Raw genomic sequence first — 21191 nt, forward strand, 5'->3', positions numbered from 1 at the left:
TTGATGAGCTTGAAAATCTGATGTAATCTAAGGCTTCAATATTGCAGGCAAAGTTTTAAGTTGGGCAGGAGGAGAGAGTCGTAACTAGTGCAATAAAAAGATTTTGCATCAGTGGGTATCCAACATAAAATTCTTTGTTATTCTGATGCAAGATTAATCTTTACAAGCAGAGCTAATACTGTATGTTTAAATCTTTTCTCTTCTTTCCATTCTAACAGGGACATAAAGCCTGATAATGTCCTTTTGGACATGAATGGCCACATACGACTGGCAGACTTTGGATCCTGTCTGAAAATGAGTGAAGATGGCACAGTATGTATGAAGAAAAATTTAATTGGGTCACTGTTAGTGGGACCTTTTAAGTGAGTTGCTGGTCTTAAAGCTGTTAGACATTGTCAGTGTGCATCAGGGAGGTGATAGATTATAAGCTTATGGACACGCTAAAAATTGAGGGAAGTGTACAATTTAAGATATTTATAAAAACATTTTTGACAACTTCATCTCCTGTTTTACAGGCTGCTACCTTTAAAGTTATCCTTTGCTATGTTTTTCTATCTTTCACCTTTTCTCCTACTAGCTGTTTGAGTTCTCATGAAATTTTTATGAACTGTCAAAAGACCCTGTGTTAAAAAAGGATAGAATTTTGATATTATTTATGTGCTGGAATCATAGGTGACCAGGAACCTAGCAGCCCTGACAGATTTGAAGTATAAGTCATTCAAAATGAGGAGATAATTAATAAGCAGTTTATTTTATATGCCTTTTACAAATCCAACAGCAACATTATGGTAATTGGCCATCTTGTGCACCAGATTGGATACACCCCTAAAAGCTAAATCACTCATGAGGTTTTTTGTTTGTTTTGCCTAGTGTAGGGTGCTTCCAGAGGTGCCAATCCTGCTAAAATATGGCATGCAACTGATGGTGCCAATCCTGCTAAAATATGGCATTGTTCACTGATTTTTGGCACAAACTCAAGTCTTGGTGACATTCTGTAGTCATAAAATGCCTGTCAAAGATTTACCATATTAAAATGCAGAATGAATTGGAAGGAGCTGTTATAATGCTATGTGAATCCTGAGAACATATTCCTAGAGATCAGAGCGGCTCTGCCACTGCCCAGTTGCACAACTATGCAATAAGCCTTAAACCAATTTCTGACATACTAAAAATAGGGGTCTATCTTCAAACGAAACTGTAAAACTCGGGCGTAGGACTTGAACTCCCTGCTTATTCATTTCTCATTTCAACTTCTGGCAGCCAATTGCAATTTTAAAGTATAAACAGATACAAAGGCAAAACATTTTCTCCTCTTGTCTTTCTGGTTTCTCACAACAGGTATGACTGTTTTGGGTTTCTACTGTGTTCAGAATAAAATGTATCAACTGATTTTATGTAGAAGTAGACTGGAACTTAATCTTTGCAGTCTTTGTTACTTTCTTAATATTTTCTTTATTTTGTTGCTGTGATTTTATAAATCTCTTCCCTTTCCAAAAATCATGTCCTGTTGTCTCTGTTTGTCACAAATACTAGTGTGTGAGTGAGAAAGTTGCTGGGAGAACCTGAAAACTTATGAGAATTATGTTTGCCTTATCTTTAAGGTACAATCATCAGTAGCAGTGGGTACGCCTGACTACATCTCCCCTGAGATACTGCAAGCAATGGAAGATGGAATGGGAAAATATGGGCCTGAATGTGACTGGTGGTCACTGGGTGTCTGCATGTATGAAATGCTGTATGGTGAAACACCCTTTTATGCAGAGTCATTAGTGGAAACCTACGGGAAGATTATGAATCATGAAGTAAGAGATATATTAAGTCTCTATGTATTCACTGAGATTATAATGTTTACGGAGAAACTGTTACCACCTAAAGATATTGGAGTGATGGTAGTTTTTGCTTTTTCACGATGGTTTAGAACCATATCATGTAGGTTTGTTGGTTCAAGTTTTAGGAATGTTTACTTCTTTGTCAAATTGAAATTTTTCTCTAAATGCTGATGTTTTTCTTGATGGAAAATCTAAGCAGACTACCCAAAATCGAAATTAAAATCATGTTAGGCCCATTTAAAGTTTCCTCTGGGCTGTGCAGGAGAAATGAAGTAACTCATTATTTACACAGCTGCGCACATTTTCTGTCACACTGATAACAGTACAAAAAAGGGAACAGGCAAGTCAACCGGTGTCGACATGAGCTGCATGAGGAACATGAGGTCAGGGGGAGTTGCCCGGAGTGGAAGTGGTAGAAAAACATGAATTTGAGCTTCATGAAGAACGTGAGGTTAGGGGGTTTGTCCAGGGTCAAAGTGGTAGAGAAGAGTTAGAACTTCTGGGTGCAATTCGAACATTAGAGAATAAGAATAAACCAGTTCATGGTGTCCTTTCAAGAGCTGTATTAGGAGGCTGTGTTTATGTGCATACTTATCCTAGGTAGCGAGAAGCTGTTGCATAGGGCGTATATTGTTGCATTTTCTTCTCCCCAGGATGAGTGCAGTTTACTGGTGTTTACAACGCTGTGCTCTCACAGTGAAGCAGTGATGGATAAGACATGAAATCCTTGCCAGTGCTGACACCCTTGCTGTGATGAATATTAATCTCTCTCTTGCTTTAATTTCTTCAATGAACTAACTGGTAGCAAATGTAACTAGCGTAAACTCTGGCTACCTGGTTCTTAAAGTACTTGGGAGGAAATTTGAAGCTGTTGTCCTGCAGACTTAACATTTTAATCTCATTTGGACACACAGTCAATATGATTGTATGTTTTTCAATGGAAGTTTTAAAGTTTAATTTCAATTATGTTGGTTTGGTCCCTAATGATCTCATTTTAAACTTGAAAAGTTGTATTATAAAAAGATAGATATATATGCTATTGTCATTTATTGAAAAAACACAAACCAAAAAGCCCTTCTTGACTATAAAGTGGTAGTAGTAGCAAGCTAAAATACAGAAAAAGTTTTCCTGATTTTTATCTAGAGTAATTTCAGATGTTAGCGGTAAGTACAATTTTTAGATCTTCTGTTTGTTTATGATAATACAAATCTTTGCTAAATGTAGATTATATTTTGGTAAGAAAAACAGGTATTTAACCTATAAATTAGAAAAATACATCTTTAAATATAACAACATTTTGATAAGAATTGACTACCATCATGGGTTTTTAAGAGTTGAAATTAATAAAATCTCAAGGAGTACATCTTCAGGAAGTCAGTGGATCTGTGACTAAGAATACCAGTGAGGGTCTGCCTTTATTGTATGATCTTTAATACATTGTAGTGTGTCAAAATTCCTGTATGTCATTAAACAAAGTTTGCTTTTCCTCATAGAGTTACAATAATTGTAGTTAGTTTCAAACAGATCTGCATTAAAGAAATTGAGAAACGATTACTTGTCCTCGAAATCCATTTTAAGACAAAAAGTCTGTCACTGAATGTATTGCATTGTGCTCTGCCACTGCTCGCTGGAACTAGAACAATGTTTGACTATTCATTTCCAGTTTTATTGGTGTAATTTAGCACGTTCTTTTTGAAACTACTGTTGAAAGTTATGGAATGGATTCCTTCTCTAAAAAATTCTCTATTTGTTTTGTTTTCTAGGAACGATTTCAGTTTCCATCCCATGTTACAGATGTATCTGAAGAAGCGAAAGATCTTATTCAGCGACTTATCTGCAGTAGGGAGCGTAGACTGGGACAGAATGGAATAGAGGATTTTAAATCTCATGCATTTTTTGAAGGACTTAATTGGGATAACATCCGAAACCTAGAAGCACCTTACATTCCAGATGTTAGCAGTCCTTCTGACACCTCAAACTTTGATGTAGATGATGATGTATTAAGAAATCCAGTGAGTCTTTGTTTTTAAATATTACTAATGCAAGTATGCAACCTTGCTGCACTATAAGGTAGTAGTGAGAACTTATTTCAAAATAAGTAATGTAAGAGATGAAAATTAAGTCATTTCAAATGTGAAAAATTCAAGTTTTTCATCTCTATGGCATTTTGGGTTATCAGAAATCGCGAGCTGCTTTTCTAAATGGTAGCACTTGCCAAAATGGACTACTGTTACATGGTCAGTCAAAGTTAAAACATGTTTTGGTAGGGAAAAACCCTTAGTTGCCCTTTTAGTTTACCTTTACAAGGAGCTAGTATTTGGATTTATTCCTTTTCAAAGGTGAAAAAAAAAATGTCATCAGAAATACACATATTCTCCATGCAGCTTGCAATCACAGCTGTCCAGGTGAGTTTGCTCACACTGCTACTTCTCCACTCACTTAAGGACCAGGAGGTTGCTTTTTGGAGTGGGAACACTGGTGTTCCCCTCCTCCATATCTGTTGTGTAGTAGTTTCCAAACTCGGGTTAGGAGGAGCGGAGGACTTTTGTGGTAATTTATTCATCAGCTTGCATTCCAAGAAATGAAGACCTTTTAGCATGTTTTTTTATTGTCTAACAGTAACTAGCATACTAAAACTAACAGCATGCATTTTGGTGCCAGGTCACTTTTAATTAGGAACATGAAATTTCAGGTTTTCTTTTACTGGTTACATTGTGCTTTGAACTTGTTGAAATGCTGCCCTTTCAAGTGCCAGTTGAAGAGACTCCTAAATTCAGGTCATTATATTAAGTGACCTAATCTGAAATAAAGTTCGTCCAGGGACAGTGGAAGGCTATACAATGAAGCATAACTGCCAATTGTCAGTTGGTATGTGCTAAGAAAAGTCTTCCCGTTAGCTGTCTCTCTTTAACTGTTGAGGCTAAATCAAATGCCTTTAGCTCTGTATGGGTTCTCTTTCGGGTTTTCATGTATGTTGTTTTCATGCAGGAAGTGGTGCCACCAAGTTCTCATACAGGCTTTTCTGGATTGCATTTACCATTCGTTGGGTTTACATACACAACTGATAGGTAAGCAAAGGATATGTTGTTCATTAAACTTGTTTCCCAAATGCAGCTAATTCTAGGAAATTCTCATTTTTATAAACCTGTAGAAAGATTGATGTCCATAGGTGTACCTGTGGATAAACCTTTATCCCTTTTTTTTTTCAAGTGTCTGAACATATTTTAATCATGCTTGCCAAGATTAGATGCTTTTGTATTTAATATTTTATCTACTTGAAATGAGTGGAAGTTAAGGGACTAGATGTGTCACTTGCAATTGGGAATAAACTTGCTGTTCCTGCATTGAGAGGCTGAGAGCAAGTCTTGTGCACGTTGCATGTCTGCCAGGAACAGTTCAGGATTAGCTCATTGGTCCAAAGCTCTGCTGGTAGGCTAAGTGAACGTAGGTGGTTCTGAGCATGGACAAAGCGGCTCACTTTGCACGTCTTTGAAATGGCCTCCATCTGACTTCAGAGATCCCTTAAACATATACTTGTCTCTGATCTTAAGGTTATTCTGCCCTGTTTGTTATTCCGTTATTTCCCTTTGCTGGGGTTTGTTACCCCATACAATACTATTTCAGAAAGAACCCAGTACACACATCTCATCCTTTTCAGAGTGAGATCATGTGGCTTAACTTAAATCCATCTTTGTCACACTTCAAACTTTTGGGTTTGTTTCTCAGCTCTCTCAGTGCACGTACACTTACTTTGCTGTCAGGTACTAGTAACCTTTAGCATAGGAAAGCTAACATTTTCAATCATTTAGGCAGTTTGTAAAGTGAATATACGTCCGCATCATTAAAGTCCAGAATGCAGGTATCTTAATTCTACAGCAGCGTACACAGTAGCTAGGGAATAATAACTTCATCTACCTTGACAGCTGTCTCAACAGTACTGCACTAATTGTTCTTGTAAATTTAAGGTGTATATTTGGTGGAATCCCAGCATGTCACTGCTATAGATTGTTGTGAGTATTTATTAAAATGTTCTAACTTACATATTTATTTTCAGCTCTTTATCTGATAGAGGCACTTTAAAGAGTGCGATGCAGTCTGACACTGTAACCAAAGATATGGATGTACAGCGTGACTTAAAGAACACTTCACAAATAGAAGGCTATGAAAAGAAAATACGGAAATTAGAGCAAGAAAAGCAGGATTTGAACAGAAAACTGCAAGGTTAGTGGTTTATATTTGTTTGGATTCTTAGTTCTGCTCATTAGGAGGAATTGGAATGTATTTGTTGAAAACCTTTTCCTTCCTTTTCTGGTTTTAAGAATCTACACAGACAATGCAGAACCTCCAGGGTCCAGCATGTGTTACAGTAAATACAAGCCGTGATAAGGAAATAAAAAAATTAAATGAAGAAATTGAACGGTTGAAGAACAAATTAACAGGTAAGCCTCTGGCAGGTAATTATAGTGATGCAATTTAATATAACTAGGAGTAGCAAAATATGTACTGTGTTTTTGCAATAAGTAGAATTAATGTTCTTAGGTGCTTAAAAAAAAAAAGGGTTTTTAAAGTCTCGTTCAATATTAAGAGGAATTTCGGTTTTTCCAGTGAGCACTTAACTTTTTCTTCCACTTGCTCGGCCTGATAGCATATACTAGCATGGGGGGTCTAGAGTACAATGAATTGTCTAGATGGGTTCAGTTAAATATTTTTTGTGATGTCTCTAGAAGTCTCAAGAGATTCTCTTACTCCTCCTTGTGGGGGGTGGGTGTCGTTTTGGAGGGGTTTTACTGGAGGTAGGTGTAAGAGACAGTGGGGGGAGAAAGCTAGTTGCTCTTTAGTAACATAAGGGTGGGAGGATGTGTAATAATAGTTCACATTTAAATATTTCTGAGCTCCTGCTCCCTTTGTGTTTCTGTCTGGTGATGCATTAATTAGGAAGCACTGAGCATTGCAGAAAAACAAATACTGGCATCTGTCCTGAGAGAAGACTGACTCATCCATATCACTGAAAATCTGTTGCTTGACAATGCTATTAGTTTATCCATACAAACCTCCTGTTAGCATCTAATTTTTAAGTGGGAATCAGTGATAAACAAAATGGTAGTTCTGAATCTTAATGACTTGGCTGAGAGGTTTGTAGGGGCCTGTAGAATAACGTGAGTGAGATCAGATGCTGAGTTGCTGATGCTGATTTCCGCTCCCCCCCTCCCCCCCGCAGTTTGGCAGTATACCCCCCTGCAGTTTGGCAATATACCCCCTTTGTAGGTGCATGCATTGCAAAAATCAGCTCAGCTCTCCTAAGTAGATTACCCTTCCAAAAAAAGCTATTCTTGTATATTCTGAAATTAGGTTTGAGTCAAAATAGTTAGATTAAGGTGCTGCTTCTGCAAATGGTTCACATTTATCTAGCTCTTCAGCCAATGGTGTCCTGTTAAATATAAAAACTAGCAGTATGATCTCGTTTAAAAAGAAGTAGTATTGGTTTGCGTAGAGTGGGAGGAGGTTTGTGCTGAAATGAGAAAAGGTATAATACTTCAGTCGTTACAGCAGTGCTTGGGATCCCTAACACATAGGTCTGTTCTGCCACAGACATCAGTGGAACTTGAGTGAGACAGTTATTCCCTGTGCAATTTATTTATTTGTTTAAAAGAAGTAGTAATTAAAACCAAATGGAGAATGGCAGTTCATTTTCTTACCAGCTCTTAAGACTGAGCAGAAATATATAAAGGTGTTTAGTTTGTTGCACTTAAAGGTGATAATTTCAAATCAAATTTGTTTAATTTTCTTTGAGAGTAAAGAGAGAATGACCAGGAGAATATACTGCCAGGAATATGGGCAGTCGAGTCGCGTCTCCAGCCTGCCTCGTGCAGGATGGTATTTTTTTCTCAGATTGTGAGTTCTTATCCACTCCAGGAAATAAATAGTCCTTTCCTGTCTTGCTGGATGCACTAATGACTGACTATAGCCTTGCTTGTCATATAATGAAAACTCTTTAGGAGACAAATTACTAGAACTGGAATTTGAACAACTCAAGTTTATTTCAATGGTTTCAAGGGCTAGAAGTTGCATTCCTTAAAAAGAAAACAAAGCCCTGTGCTAAGGCTTTTTCACTTCAAGAGATCACAGTCTTTGGGAGAATTTCTTTAATAGGTTGAGAAAATTAAAATTAAATGGAGCTGTCAATGCCCCAAAATTACCTTAAACAGTCTAAAATGGTGGGAACAGGAAAGAAGTTGATTTTCCAAACAAAGTGATGCCAGTTTGCTTGAGTAATGTTGTGTGCTTTATTGGTGTAAATTTAGGACCAGTTTAATATGTATTAATCTACAGATATAAGTAAACTGGAAGGACAGCTTGCAGATGCAGTGTCTTTTCGACAAGAACATGAAGACTCTATACACAAGTTGAAAGGACTAGAAAAACAGTGCAGAGTACTGCGGCAAGAAAAGGAGGACCTTCATAAGGTATTGATCCAAAGATAGATATGTTTAAAAATAATCATGTAAGTAGTTATAGAACGGTTTTGTTGTGACTGCAATTTTAGTGTTTTAAATGCTGCTTTTTAAAACTATACTGAGATGTTAGTGAACCTGTTAATTTCATTTGCAATACAGTAGTTTTCCAAAATAGGACACTTTCTTTTTTGGAAGTTGATAGGCATCTTATTTATTTCAAATGTGTTCTGCTAGATGGAACAAACACCAAAAGAATGGTTTTAGTTTAACTATTTAATTATTCTCAACTGTTTCAATATACACAGGAGTTAAACTCAGATCTATGGCTAGTCATCAGTCCTGTAGATACCAAAAAGCATGCATATATATATATATATATATATGTATGAAAGAGTTAATAGAGCTAGGTCACTGCTCCAGCTTGAGCCCACTTACCCTTTGTAATACCAAAAGGTTAATTATTGCTTAAGGCTGAGGATGACTTTTAGGTAATTGCTGAGTTTATTTACTGTTGTGTAAATTACACCTTTGTTTGCTTCCTAAAATGTAACAGTATCTTAGTTTAAGTCAGCAAAATATTTTGCAGTAGTAAATAGGGGTTTGCATATACTACATACCAGTTTCAATAATATCAAAAAAAGCTATCTCTATTCAAATAGCTAGTTTTGGAAAAGTCTAGCAGCTGTATTGTTCACATGGCATTTAGATGGACCCAGAAGTAATCCATGGGCCATAATCTTTGGGGGTTTTGTCCAGTAGAATTTAACAGTCTCTCTTCTGTCTGTTAACCAGTGGTAAGGGTTATTTACCAGAGTGTATGAGTAGCAGAGAAAGCAAATCTGCTCCTCCTGATTTGAACACATGCCTTTTGGGAAGTTAGTGAATGCTCCTGCAATACTCCTACTAACGGCAGAATATTTTAGAAGTCTTTTGGCCAGTATACATTTATTCTGTTGTCTAGTTTTGCTCTTTTTCTTCCCCCCCCCCATTCTCAAATGATTTTATGTAGAACATTCAATTTGTATTTTAATCTTGTTAATTTTCGTTAACTACTTACTGTAAAGGAAACAGCTTTTACACTTTCAGTTAAAGTATTAGCGCTTCACAGTTTGTTCTGAGGAATCTTCCTCAGTTTTCTGAAGAATTTCACAAGATTTGCTGCAGCGTCTCAGTGCTGGTACAGTGTATTTGATGGCTCTCCTGAATGTTCTGTCTGCTAAAACTTTCCTTTAAAAAAAGATTACTATTGTGCAGGTACATGGTGGTAATCTGAAATGAAGTTATTTGGAAGTGAGGTGGCCTTGTATAGTCAGATTTATAAGACAGACTTCTGGAACAGCAAAGGTACTCTTGGAGCTGCCAGACTAGAAGCAGAATAACTGCTGTCTTGGTATGTTACTGCAGCTGCTTACCCGGAAAAAAAAACTTTGTGTAAATTAAGTATTATAAATAATATTTTACAGTTATGTGAGGAGGTCAAGCTTTCAAGTCATGCTTATGTAGGTCCACTTCCTTTCTTCTTGGAAAGAATATATGGAGTTCAAATGACTTTTTTATTATTACTTTTTTTTATTTAAACCAGCAACTTGTAGAAGCCTCAGAGAGATTAAAGACACAATCCAAAGAATTAAGGGATGCCCACCAGCAAAGAAAGCTAGCTGTGCAGGAGTTCTCCGAGCTCAGTGAGAGGATGGGAGACTTGCGGTCCCAAAAGCAGAAGCTGTCCCGTCAACTTCGCGACAAAGAAGAAGAGGTGGAAGTGAGCATGCAGAAAATTGATGCTATGCGACAGGACATCCGTAAATCGGAGAAGATCAGAAAAGAGGTAGCTTGATAAAATAGCTAACAATAACATGTTTCAGTTGCTGCTTATCCAGTATCTCATATGTGATTGTATTGAAAAATTGGCACTGTTAACGGTAACTTACTTTGTCTATAAGAAATTACCTCCATAACTTTTCCATATAACTTCGCTACAGATCACAAAATAGATCTTGATTTTGTTTCTAAATGTTTTACTGATGTATCAGGAAAGAACCGAGTCTTCTTTTTGTTTGTACTTGGGCTGATTTTAATCTGGAGGAAACTATTCTTCCTATATGCCCAGCTTCTTGGTTCTTGTGTTTTGATTCTTGTAGACTCTGACTCATAAGTCAGCTTGAAACCTAGAGAGCTTAATATCTTCATGTGCTTTAAGGTTGGAGTATTCTGACTTTGGTTTTTTTCAGCTGAATTTTTCTCTTCAGCTGGAGGGAAGAATAGTGATACAGACTAAATACGTGGTTTTCCTTCCTCTGTAGTTAGTCATTGTAGAGAATGTCTGTAATATCTTTAAGCAAGTTAATTTCCAATTGGTATTCTAGGCAATTTATAGTTTTACGTAAGATGAAGTGGATAACCAGAAGAGGGCATAAGAAACAGCTATTGTGGTTAACCTGGAGTGTTTTAATCACTGAAAAACCATCAAATTTTATGTATTCTCTGGGTGAAGTGTAGAAGAGAAATTCAAGAGCTTTAGAAACTAGAAACTAGAAACTTTTTTGCTAGAAAACTTCTAGCAAATTGAAGGGCAGTCTATGAAAATGTAGTAAGAGATGAAGTTTCTCAGACTTTTATCCATGAATAAGAAGTGGTAGTTAGCTGGGAAAGGCAAAGGTGTCTGGGGCACCATATTTGATGCATAGGGCTGTGGCACCTTGTCTCTAGAGCAGAATGCAGCAGGCATCCAAGGCTTATTCAGTTAAATACTTCCATGCAGGGCATTATAATCTCCTGTCTTTGTTCTTACAAATTCCTCTGTTCTCCCTTTCCTAACAGCTGTATCAGTCTTCTATTCAGAACATAGACTGTAAGTTCATTATCTTGGCCCACAATTCTAAATACAATCCTTTTAAAAACAACTTTGCTAGTTGAATTTGAATGCAGAAAAACAAATCTTACTCTTCCTGTCAGGTTTTAAAGCCTTGCCATTTCTGCTTGAATTGCAACAGTTGCCTTAGTTGCCACTAAATTGTCTTTCTGATAAGATTTCTGAGGTCAATAAATGGATGATCAAGCTTATTTTGTTTTATAATTGCAAAGTAAAAGTGTCCAGTGTTCATATTTGAAGTATTTTGCAATAATTTGGCTCAAAGGTTGAGATTTTTAAGCTGCCTTAGTAGATACTGAGGCATGGAGCTGACCTGTAAATGTGGGAGACTTTCTTCTTTCTCAACTGCAATGACTTCTTAGTGTCATTTCCTTCTCTTAGCATTAATAGAAGCTGTGCGGTTATCCCTGCACATATTTGGTGTAGTTCTTATCAGTACAAAAAGTCATATAGTAATAGTTCTACTGCATGAGAGATGGATGCCTGGATCAATGAAGGCAAAAAAATTATCACGGCATTCTGAGATGATTGTTATAGGGTGTAACTTAAAATGGAAATAAGGAAAAACTTGCTGCTCCTCCGTATGTAGGAAAGGAAATGAATGATACAGATAGCACTATCTTGTGTTGAAATGACTTAAAATTACTCTTGTTGCAGCTGGAAGCCCAACTTGAAGAAGTTGTAGCAGAAGCATCAAAAGAACGCAAGCTTCGTGAGCACAGTGAGGTCTTTTCCAAGCAACTGGAAAATGAACTGGAAGCTCTAAAGGTTACATGGTTTTTGACAAATTCTTACTCATGACACAAGAGCTGCAATAGTTTTGCTTACTCAACTGTTGATGCCTCTGGGAGACAAACACTACAGCATTACTAGAGCCTGACCTAACCTGTTCAGATTTATTTAGGGTTTTTTTTGTTTGAAGTACTTTAATATCTCATTGGACACTATTGTCTTGAAAATGTCCAGTTTATGAATTCTAAGGAGATACTAAACCAATGTGATCCAAATTGATTATCTCTGCAACCCATTTGAACCCCTTATTAGAGCCATGTAATCAGAGCAGTCACTTATGGGGCTTAATACTTGGAGACAGGCACCCTTTAAATCACTCAGTGCTCAGATAAAAATTTTTCCGAAGTGCAACCAATTTGACAATTCTAAGTTTAAATAATGTTCCAAAAATATAAAGATGATAGTCTTTTCCTGATGGTTTCTCTTCTTCTTCTGCAGCTGAAGCAGGGAGGCCGGGCAGCAGGTGCCACACTAGAGCATCAGCAGGAGCTTTCCAAAATTAAGTCTGAGCTGGAAAAGAAAATCTTATTTTATGAAGAGGAGTTGGTCCGAAGAGAAGCATCACACGTTTTGGAAGTAAAAAACGTGAAAAAGGAAGTACATGATTCAGAGAGCCATCAGCTTGCACTGCAGAAAGAGATCATGATATTAAAGGATAAATTAGAGAAAACAAAGCGAGAGAGGTAAGCTTTCAGGCATGATTCATTAACTATGGATTTCTTTTTTTTCTGTATTGCATTGCATAGGTATCTGTGCAGGACGGTATATCACTTTAACTCTATTTATTCCTTTTTGAAAATCCCAGCCTACAGGTTCAGCAGTGTTACAGTATAAGTGTTTCTATTTCTTGTCCTTCTCCTTAGGCACAGTGAAATGGAGGAAGCAGTAGGAACAATGAAAGAGAAATATGAGCGTGAAAGATCTATGCTCGTGGAAGATAACAAAAAGCTAACAACAGAAAATGAGAGGGTAATTATTTTAGGAAACATTTTTAAGCAAACTACAATTCTTACTTTGTACTTTCTGATGTTGAAATAGTCTACTCATTGATCAGAACAGATCTGTAAATGTTCAGGCAATACCTGAATAAAACAAATGTAGTTTTTGCCATATAAATGGCAAGAGATCTGGCTAAATAGTAACTTTAGCATCTCAGTACTGCTCTTTGTGGGATTGATTCCCACAACTCAGAGGGCACCACCACCTTCTGATTTCTCCATGAAGGCCGCACAGAGAGGGAAGCATTTACAAAGACTGCTTGCCTTCCTGATGGCTTACAGTTAAGCCTCATTCCTCTTGATGGCCTCTACACTCGCTTTTTCTTTTCATTTTGAGTGAACTGGCAATGTGTTGTTCTATGCTCAGGAGCTAGTCTCCAGTTCCACAAAAAAAGAACCCCTTCCAGTTTTTTGGTCTGTGTTAGAACTTCCAGATAGCCCAGGGTGGTCTTGTTTGTTCAGATTCTATATGTGTGTAGACACATGCATATGTAAAAAGCCTGAAACTGACATAAGCCATGGGTGAAATTAATCTTTTGTTTCAGCTTTGCTCCTTTGTGGACAAATTAACAGCACAGAACAGGCAGCTAGAAGATGAGCTCCAAGACCTAGCAGCAAAGAAGGAGTCTGTTGCTCACTGGGAGGCTCAGATTGCAGAAATTATTCAATGGTATGTGCTATTTAGAGGTCCAGATGGCCACTTTCAAGTTCTAAAATATTGATTGGCTTTTTTTTTTTTTTAAAATGTATAGCTAGGTCCTTTCTCTGTGTCTGGGATCCACAAAAGCATGGTATTTCTGAGTGTTGGTTAACTGTTTTTCTTCTGCTTTCTACTGTTGCTGCGTAGTAATGACAAGTGAAATTGTCAGATTCTATTACGTATAAAAGAGAGGGGTTTGGTGTCAACTTGCTTCAGTCTCTAAAGTGATCATTAAATCACCTAATATGGAATATTTTGATAAATTCATTCAGGAAGATGGTCATGATTTAAAAGGTCCATGTTAACATATAGAACCTCACTAGCTGTACCAGACAAGCACTTGCGCTTAATTCACAGGTCAGTTTTTCCCTCTTATTTGCTGTTTTAGCAAGCTGTGTGGAAGTATTTTCTTGTCCTATGCAAGACAAGAAGGACTTGAAGGTAGCCCTTATGAAAATTGAGCAAGCAATATGCAGATCATGTTCCAAACAATAACAGTGAATCTCTGCAGAACTCTTGCTGATGGTAGAAGGGAAACTTCCGTTTCCCTAGCAACTGCCACAATCAAAAGAATCAGATAAAAGAAAAATCTAAAGCAAGCAATCTAAGGTATATTCAGTTTTCGGTTGCTGGGAGAGTTTTCCCTGCTGTGTCCCTAAATCCAGGGCAGACACTCTGATTATTTGGTGGTACAGTATTTGGTGCTATGAGCCATGAAACTGTTAAGTAACAGTTTTTTGTAATTGCACAATAGGGTGAGTGATGAGAAGGATGCTCGTGGCTATCTCCAAGCATTAGCTTCCAAGATGACAGAAGAACTAGAATCATTGAGAAGTTCCAGTCTGGGGTCACGAACACTGGTAAGAAAATTCAGTAATTGCCTGGTAAGCAGGCATTCAGGCTGTTCTGGGGATGTCTAAGCAGCTGCTTCTTTAGTTTCAGCTCCTGTCTTATCGATATCTATTCATAATCAGAATTCTTTTCTAATAAATACTCTGCTCTAATGACTTTCTAGATTTTAGCTATTCTTGTGAAATCCGTTTGGGTCATCTGATGAGATGTTAGAGGCGGGGGGGTGTTTCTTACTAATATCTGCCATCACAGACTGCTTTAAACAGTACAGAGGAGAGAAGAAACAATAACTTAAACCATTAAAGGGGAGTACAGAAATGTACCTCACCATGTTAGATGCAAGTGAATAATTTTAGTTGTTTTTACAGTGAGATAACAAAGTAAGTTTTCGTTTGTGAACAAGCATTAGCTGGTTGGTATTGTTACAAACTAGGGACGTGCTGAGAGCATGTAGCTTTATTTACATGCAGAACAATGAGACCTTATACCATAATTTTCCTGTACAGTAGTAACATGAATTCCCCAAAAAAATCTGCAAAATAGAAGAGCCCTCATGAAGGAGTACATTTTCAAGGACGAAAACACTGTCTTGCCTTGGCAGGTACTAAGTACCTGCATAAGGAAAGGGAGAGCCATTTGCAGGTAGGCATGGAAGCCCACATCCCTAGCAATGCCGGTCAGCACAGTCTGCCATGCAAAGAGTCTATCTGCTGCTGGTTTATACAGATAAGAAGTCACTTAGCCCTTCCAAACCTATGAATAGTAGAAAATAAGAGAAAGTTATGACTTCCTGTGAGCTAACATTTGCCTACATCATCAAGAGATGATTATAATATTGAGAGGTTTAATAGGAAGAAAGATCAGATCAAATGCAGTTGGCATTTTCTTCTTAGCTACTGCTACAGCTGTAGCTACGCTGTCTGTTCTTTATATTACAACTGATTTTGTAACTTCAGCAGAACCTGATCTAAGGCAATTATTTCTCAACATAAAACAATGCCTCTCATTTTCATGACTGTTACTTGCAAGTTCACGTGTGACTAGAGGGGTATCCATTAGGGAATGGATAATGTAGTCCACAGTGAAAAATGCTTGGAAGAGCTCGGGAAATTAGCTTTTGGGGGTAGTAGGGCAGAATTGCATGGTATATGCAGAAGTATAGTGTATGCTGCTTAGCAAGTGTAAGACCTGTTTAGGAAACAGGTATCTTGGGTATCTCAAAAAAATTTCATTTTTTCATGCCTTTGCCACTCTTGGTATGTTTTAGATTAGTATGTTTTACATTAAATATTTACATTTATCTCATGTTTGAAAGTCCAGTATGTCACTGTGCAAGTTTTATACTCTTTTCTACATTGGACAATGAAAACTAGCCATTTTCAATGGGTTGTCTCAATTTGACTTCCATGCTCAGTGATCCAGCATTTTGGTTTCAAGCATATTGTCATAGTGGTTTAACCATTATAAAAATTGCTCATTACTTCGTTTTTGTGTAACAAAGTCTGACTATCGACTGATTTCCATGTAGCGGGTATACCATCCATAACTAATTAAAAGAGCATTCTCTGAACCAGTGTGAAAGCTATTTTATGTCTTTGAACAAGAATAGAAATATCTTTAGACAGTTGATATTAATATTCAGTAATTTACTGCAACAGGATCCACTTTGGAAAGTGCGACGCAGTCAGAAGTTGGATATGTCAGCTAGGCTGGAATTACAGTCTGCCCTTGATGCAGAAATTCGTGCCAAACAACTAGTTCAAGAAGAGCTACGAAAAGTTAAAGATGCAAACATATCTTTTGAAAGGTAATAAGGGCTTTGGTTCTGTTTGGGGTTTAATGCGCTGCTCTAAACTGCTGGTTAGAATAGTAACTTTCTTAAAATGGCCCCTTGTGCCTGGGATATTGGACTTTGCCAGAAAGATCCCATTCCACAGACTACAAATTTCTTACATAGTCAAATGAGAACTGTAAAAATTTCTTCAAGTAAACATTTCACTGCTGTGAACAGCTTGGTAATAAGATACAGATCTCGGGCACCTGAGGAAAAAAAAAGCATAAGAGCAAATTCAAAACAAATTCAATACCTTTTCTAAGACTAACTGGAGAGTAGACATATTCTTGGGAATTAAAAGCCAAACTACTATTAGAATAATTTTGTTTGGCAGATATCTGCAATGATAGCAGGAGTCGCAAGTACAGTTTTCACTGTCTCATCAAGTAGTGACGTGCCTATTCAGAGGAAAAAAAAAATTAAAAAACCACCACCACTCCTCAAAAAAAAAAAAAAAGCATTTTCCAAAACTCTGAGATGTAGGACCAGAAATTAACAACCCTGTGCACTGGTATTCCTGCCTTTGAGATATTTCAGATTGCATTTTGATCGTATTGTGTTGCTTTAGTAAATTAAAGGAATCGGAAGCAAAAAATAGGGAACTATTGGAAGAGATGGAAGGTTTGAAGAAAAAACTGGAAGAAAAATACAGAACAGATTCAGGTAATTAAAGTTAGTGTGTTTTAACAGAGTTCTAACACCACCTGCAATGTTGCCTTTTAGCTAAGCCTGTTCTGCTTTGGCTTTTAGGTCTCAAACTTCCAGACTTTCAAGATTCCATTTTTGAATATTTCAACACCTCTCCTCTTGCACGTGATCTGACTTTCAGAGTGAGTTATTACGTAAAATAACTATAAAAATGTGATAGCCGAATTATATTTTTATTACGTAAAAGCACTATATGGCATGTTTGCATCTGACATATTAGCCAAATTAGTGTGACGCAGAATTGGATGTCCAGTAGATGTCAGATTGCTTGCCATTTTGTGGGGAAGCTGGCACCTTTGGGAAATATTCCCAGAAGTTCACAGTAATTATTTCCCATTCTAGCTTATTTGTTTAGGTTAATCTCAAAATTAGGCTGAATAATATATATTCAGGGTTTTTTGGAAAGGCTGGCACACCCTGTTACAAATAAGGAATTAAATGCTTTGCAGTTGGAAGATGCTGATTAGTACGAGGAAAAGTATTCACACAGTTCAAGGAGTATTTAAACAGATATGTAAAATCGTTGGCTCCAGATCTTAATGGAGTGGTTAGAGTAGAAGGAACTGGGAAGAGAATTAGAGGACCCACAGATGTTGGTATAAGAAGTTTATCATGACACACCCTCTGATCCTTAGAAAACTAATCATACAAATCACAGCTCCAACTGGGCGTTTCAGTTAAAAAGGTTTGTGCATTCCCTGAGGAAGCAGCTGTTAAATGCAACATTGAATCACATTTCCTTACCTCATGAACTCTTGATCCGTGAAGATTTTCTGGGATGTTTTTTTGCAAAACACATAGACAGTTTAGGATAAAACCAAGATCTGGAACTGGAAAGAATAATCTGTTATGTTTATGGAGCTGAGTTAAAGGGACTCAAAGTTAAAACCTCATCGGTCTGGTTAGATTTTTATATCTGAAATGTGTACTCCCTCTATTATTTTTTTTTTCCCCAAATTGTCACTGTCACTAAAAAGAAAGCATATGGACATGCTGTGGTATTGAGATACACTTTGTGTATGTGCTGTTCCCAGTCACAAAATGTCCACGCTTGCTTTCTTGCTGAAGCAGCAAGATGTGCTATATGGATGAGGTGGGGGGAAGAGAGAGAAACATGATATATGCTACTATCTGAATAAAAATTTTTATCTACTGACCTTGATATTTTAAAACAAAGCTTTAAAAAGAACCAGATATACTTAAAACAGTAACATGTAAAATATCAAGCCCATAACTAATCAAGATTCCATTTTACAGATCCTGCAATACATATGTAGTCGCTATGGAAATGCAGGTGGCATTTTCTGATGAATTACATTAAAATTGATGATACTGTACTTAATGACTTCCATTAACAATTTTTTTTCACGTGTACATATAGAGATAGTTCATGTCATCTGCTCCGGCTTAATTTGAATAAATATAATTTGGCCATAAAAACCATTTTATTTAGCTAGCCTATTAATATTCTATCTGAAGTTTTCCTGTGGGTGATAAGTGATCGTTTTTATCCCTCATATCCGTTACAACAAAGGATTCTGTTTCTTCTTCGTCTACATCTTCTCTGCTAGCCTTTTGGGAAGAAGTAAGTTTTTGCTAGTAGTTTTGTCTCCTTATTTTGTTGTGACCTGTCATAGTAAAAATGGCCTTCTAAAACTAGAGATTTTGCTTCCTTAACTTCTCTATGACTTAATCCGCTAAATAGAACTAGTTTAGTTTTCTTTTAATACTTCTTTACAGGCTTACTATTTTATATTTTGACTATCTATATGGCTAATGCTGAATCACACTTAGCATTTTTAAATAGTTCATATTACATAATAGTACAATTTGATCTTAAATGGCCCAGCCCTACCAATCAATTCATAACAAAAAAAAAAACAAATATCTGAACATATTTAGTGAGCTAACTGAACTTGAGCCATCTCTCTGTCTAAACTGGCTGGGAAGTGAGTGATTCATTACTTGTTGCCTTTAGTGCTAATTACATCATTGATGTGAAGTCTAATCTGATGTTTGTTAATCATGGTTTTCATGATGTCCTCAGAGTACAGTTATACAGTATCCTACTTCCACACCCAGCTTCTTTAGCTCTGGAATTGTAGCATACTTCCCCCTTGTGCTGGCAATTAGTAGTTGCTAATATAAGTGTGAAATTAATAGAAGGCTTGTAATGGATGCTAGTCTTAAATTTTAGAGAAATATAAGACAATGTGATTAAGTAGACATGATTCGTTTAAAGACAGAGGCCAACCATTTTTAAACAACTTTTAAAAAGATTGTGTAGTACTACTTTAAGAATTTTTCTTATGGCAGAATTGCTGGCTACTGTGCACTAGAAAAATCCTAGTGTAGTAAGCTACCATGAGAAATAAGCTATTTTATGGATGATTGCCAGGCTTCTCAAACATCATTCCATACCTGCATGCAAGAGATTAGATGCAGCCTTGCTGGGAGAAGGCAGCTGTTAACAGCATTTATGCTGCCTACTATGAGGTTTTGCATTTCAGTACTTCCAGCTTTACAGCTTTTCCATCAGGTGGCAGGGTTTGTTTTGAGGAAAGATTTTTTTCAGAGTGGAAAGTTGTTAGATGTATGTGTACTGCATATAGAAATGAGCATTGTTTTGTGTTTCCATTTTGTTGACGTGAGAACACTTCATCAGATCTGTGGTATCTAATCTAATGTGTTTGCTGTCACTTTTGCAGACCAGTTCTATTAGTGAGCAGGAAACACAGGGCCCCAAGTCAGAAGTTTCACCGTCTACTTCAGTTGTAACTGCAGAGCAACAACAAGAAGTAAGAGAGCCGTTATTTTACCCTGAAGAGCAATTCACTAGAAAGTCTCTCTGTCTTGTTCATGATAAATACATATTGCAGCATTCATTATGAAGAAGCAGGATTGAATGTTGCTTATTTGCAGTGTGACAGTGTGAATTGCACCTGCTTTGAGGACAGTTGCAAATGAAACCTTTTCACTGGCTCTGTGTATGTTGATGTACCTCATTTTCATATGTTTTCTGTATTGCTGCTTGTTTGTTAGTGTGCAGGCTTTCCTGTGAGTGCTTTAAAACGCAATCTGTTTCTACTAAATCAGAACGGCGATGTTTACAAAGATTAAATTTCTGATAATTTTCAAAAAAGAAAAAAAAAATCAGAAAACAATAAGCTTTGCCACCCCGATCTTAAAACAAATTCTTGAAGCCTCATTTTGCTCAATTACAGTTTTTTGTGATTCAGGAACCAATTCGGCTTCAGAGGATGCCTGCTGCTCCTTCCCCCACCATTCAATCCATTTCTCTAGCTGTACCAAAGGTAGGGGGACTGTGCTAACCTTATTCTAAAGAACAAAGGAAAAAATATAAGTTATAAATTAGCCCTCCGTGTTTGTTCTTGTCCTGTTTGGGTTTGTCATGTGTTGTTTGTTTGTTAGGTCTGCGTTTTTAATCAAATGCTTCCAAATGCAAATTGATGGGTTTTGATTTGTCAGAAGGGATGACAGGTAAAATATTTGTTGGTAGGTTTGGGTTTGAGTGTCTTCTGCAGTTGGAAATAAAAATGCTACTGTTGTCTTGCAGCACCTTTTACAAGCTGCACTTGCTTGAAAGAAGCCCAGGTTTCATAATGTACACTCTAATATCCTGGAGGGTGGTGAAGGGAGATGCTTGCGTTACATGAGTACAGAAAGTGAAAAATTGTTGTTTTTTATCCTGAATGTATCTTTCAGCCAAAAGCTCACCAGCTCAATATCAAGTCATTTACAAGCCCCACTCAATGTAGTCATTGCACCTCTCTTATGGTGGGATTAGTTCGACAAGGTTTTGCCTGTGACGGTGAGTCAGTTAAACTTTCTGTATTTTCAGCAAGACCCTGAAATAATCATCCCAAAACACTAATGTATTTTAAGGCAACCATTTCTTTGGGGAGGGAGTGAAAGAGAGGGGTGGCTACCACTGAATGGTTCTCTTCTTACTTTTGCATGATCATACTTCTAAAGTCAAAGAATTAATATAAGCGCTCATGGTTCCCTTTGATGCTACTAATGAATTCTGCTACTATTAGTGCTGTTATAGTGTGAGTTGAGGTGCTGGGGAGGCAGGAGTGTTTTCTGTTTGTGTAGTGGAGCAAAAAAGGCTATGGGAATGCTCTGATAAC

The 21191-nt window shown here is 37.1% G+C and overlaps 1 protein-coding gene across 19 annotated transcripts in view; it reads left to right on the forward strand.

The window, feature by feature from the left end:
- Nucleotides 1–21191, forward strand: part of CDC42BPB (CDC42 binding protein kinase beta) — a 95830-nt gene that overhangs the window by 53328 nt on the left and 21311 nt on the right. For 12 of the 19 annotated variants that reach the window (XR_012673789.1, XR_012673790.1, XR_012673792.1 and 9 more), the window contains exons 6-25: nt 219–312; nt 1602–1802; nt 3593–3841; nt 4818–4897; nt 5884–6050; nt 6149–6268; nt 8160–8293; nt 9867–10109; nt 11811–11921; nt 12384–12628; nt 12809–12914; nt 13489–13613; nt 14398–14503; nt 16154–16302; nt 16898–16992; nt 17080–17159; nt 18572–18622; nt 19746–19835; nt 20262–20351; nt 20764–20869. Coding sequence is in view for 14 of the 19 variants with exons in the window: in XM_075151032.1 (XP_075007133.1) it covers nt 219–312; nt 1602–1802; nt 3593–3841; nt 4818–4897; nt 5884–6050; nt 6149–6268; nt 8160–8293; nt 9867–10109; nt 11811–11921; nt 12384–12628; nt 12809–12914; nt 13489–13613; nt 14398–14503; nt 16154–16302; nt 16898–16992; nt 17080–17159; nt 18572–18622; nt 19746–19835; nt 20262–20351; nt 20764–20869 (2642 nt within the window). In the remaining 5 variants the exon portion in view is untranslated. The remainder of the gene's footprint in view (nt 1–218; nt 313–1601; nt 1803–3592; nt 3842–4817; nt 4898–5883; nt 6051–6148; nt 6269–8159; nt 8294–9866; nt 10110–11810; nt 11922–12383; nt 12629–12808; nt 12915–13488; nt 13614–14397; nt 14504–16153; nt 16303–16897; nt 16993–17079; nt 17160–18571; nt 18623–19745; nt 19836–20261; nt 20352–20763; nt 20870–21191) is intronic. The other 7 variants (XM_075151023.1, XM_075151024.1, XM_075151026.1 and 4 more) reach the window with 5 other exon arrangements.

Source organism: Calonectris borealis, chromosome 5, assembly GCF_964195595.1.
Source record: "Calonectris borealis chromosome 5, bCalBor7.hap1.2, whole genome shotgun sequence".
NCBI lineage: Eukaryota > Metazoa > Chordata > Aves > Procellariiformes > Procellariidae > Calonectris > Calonectris borealis.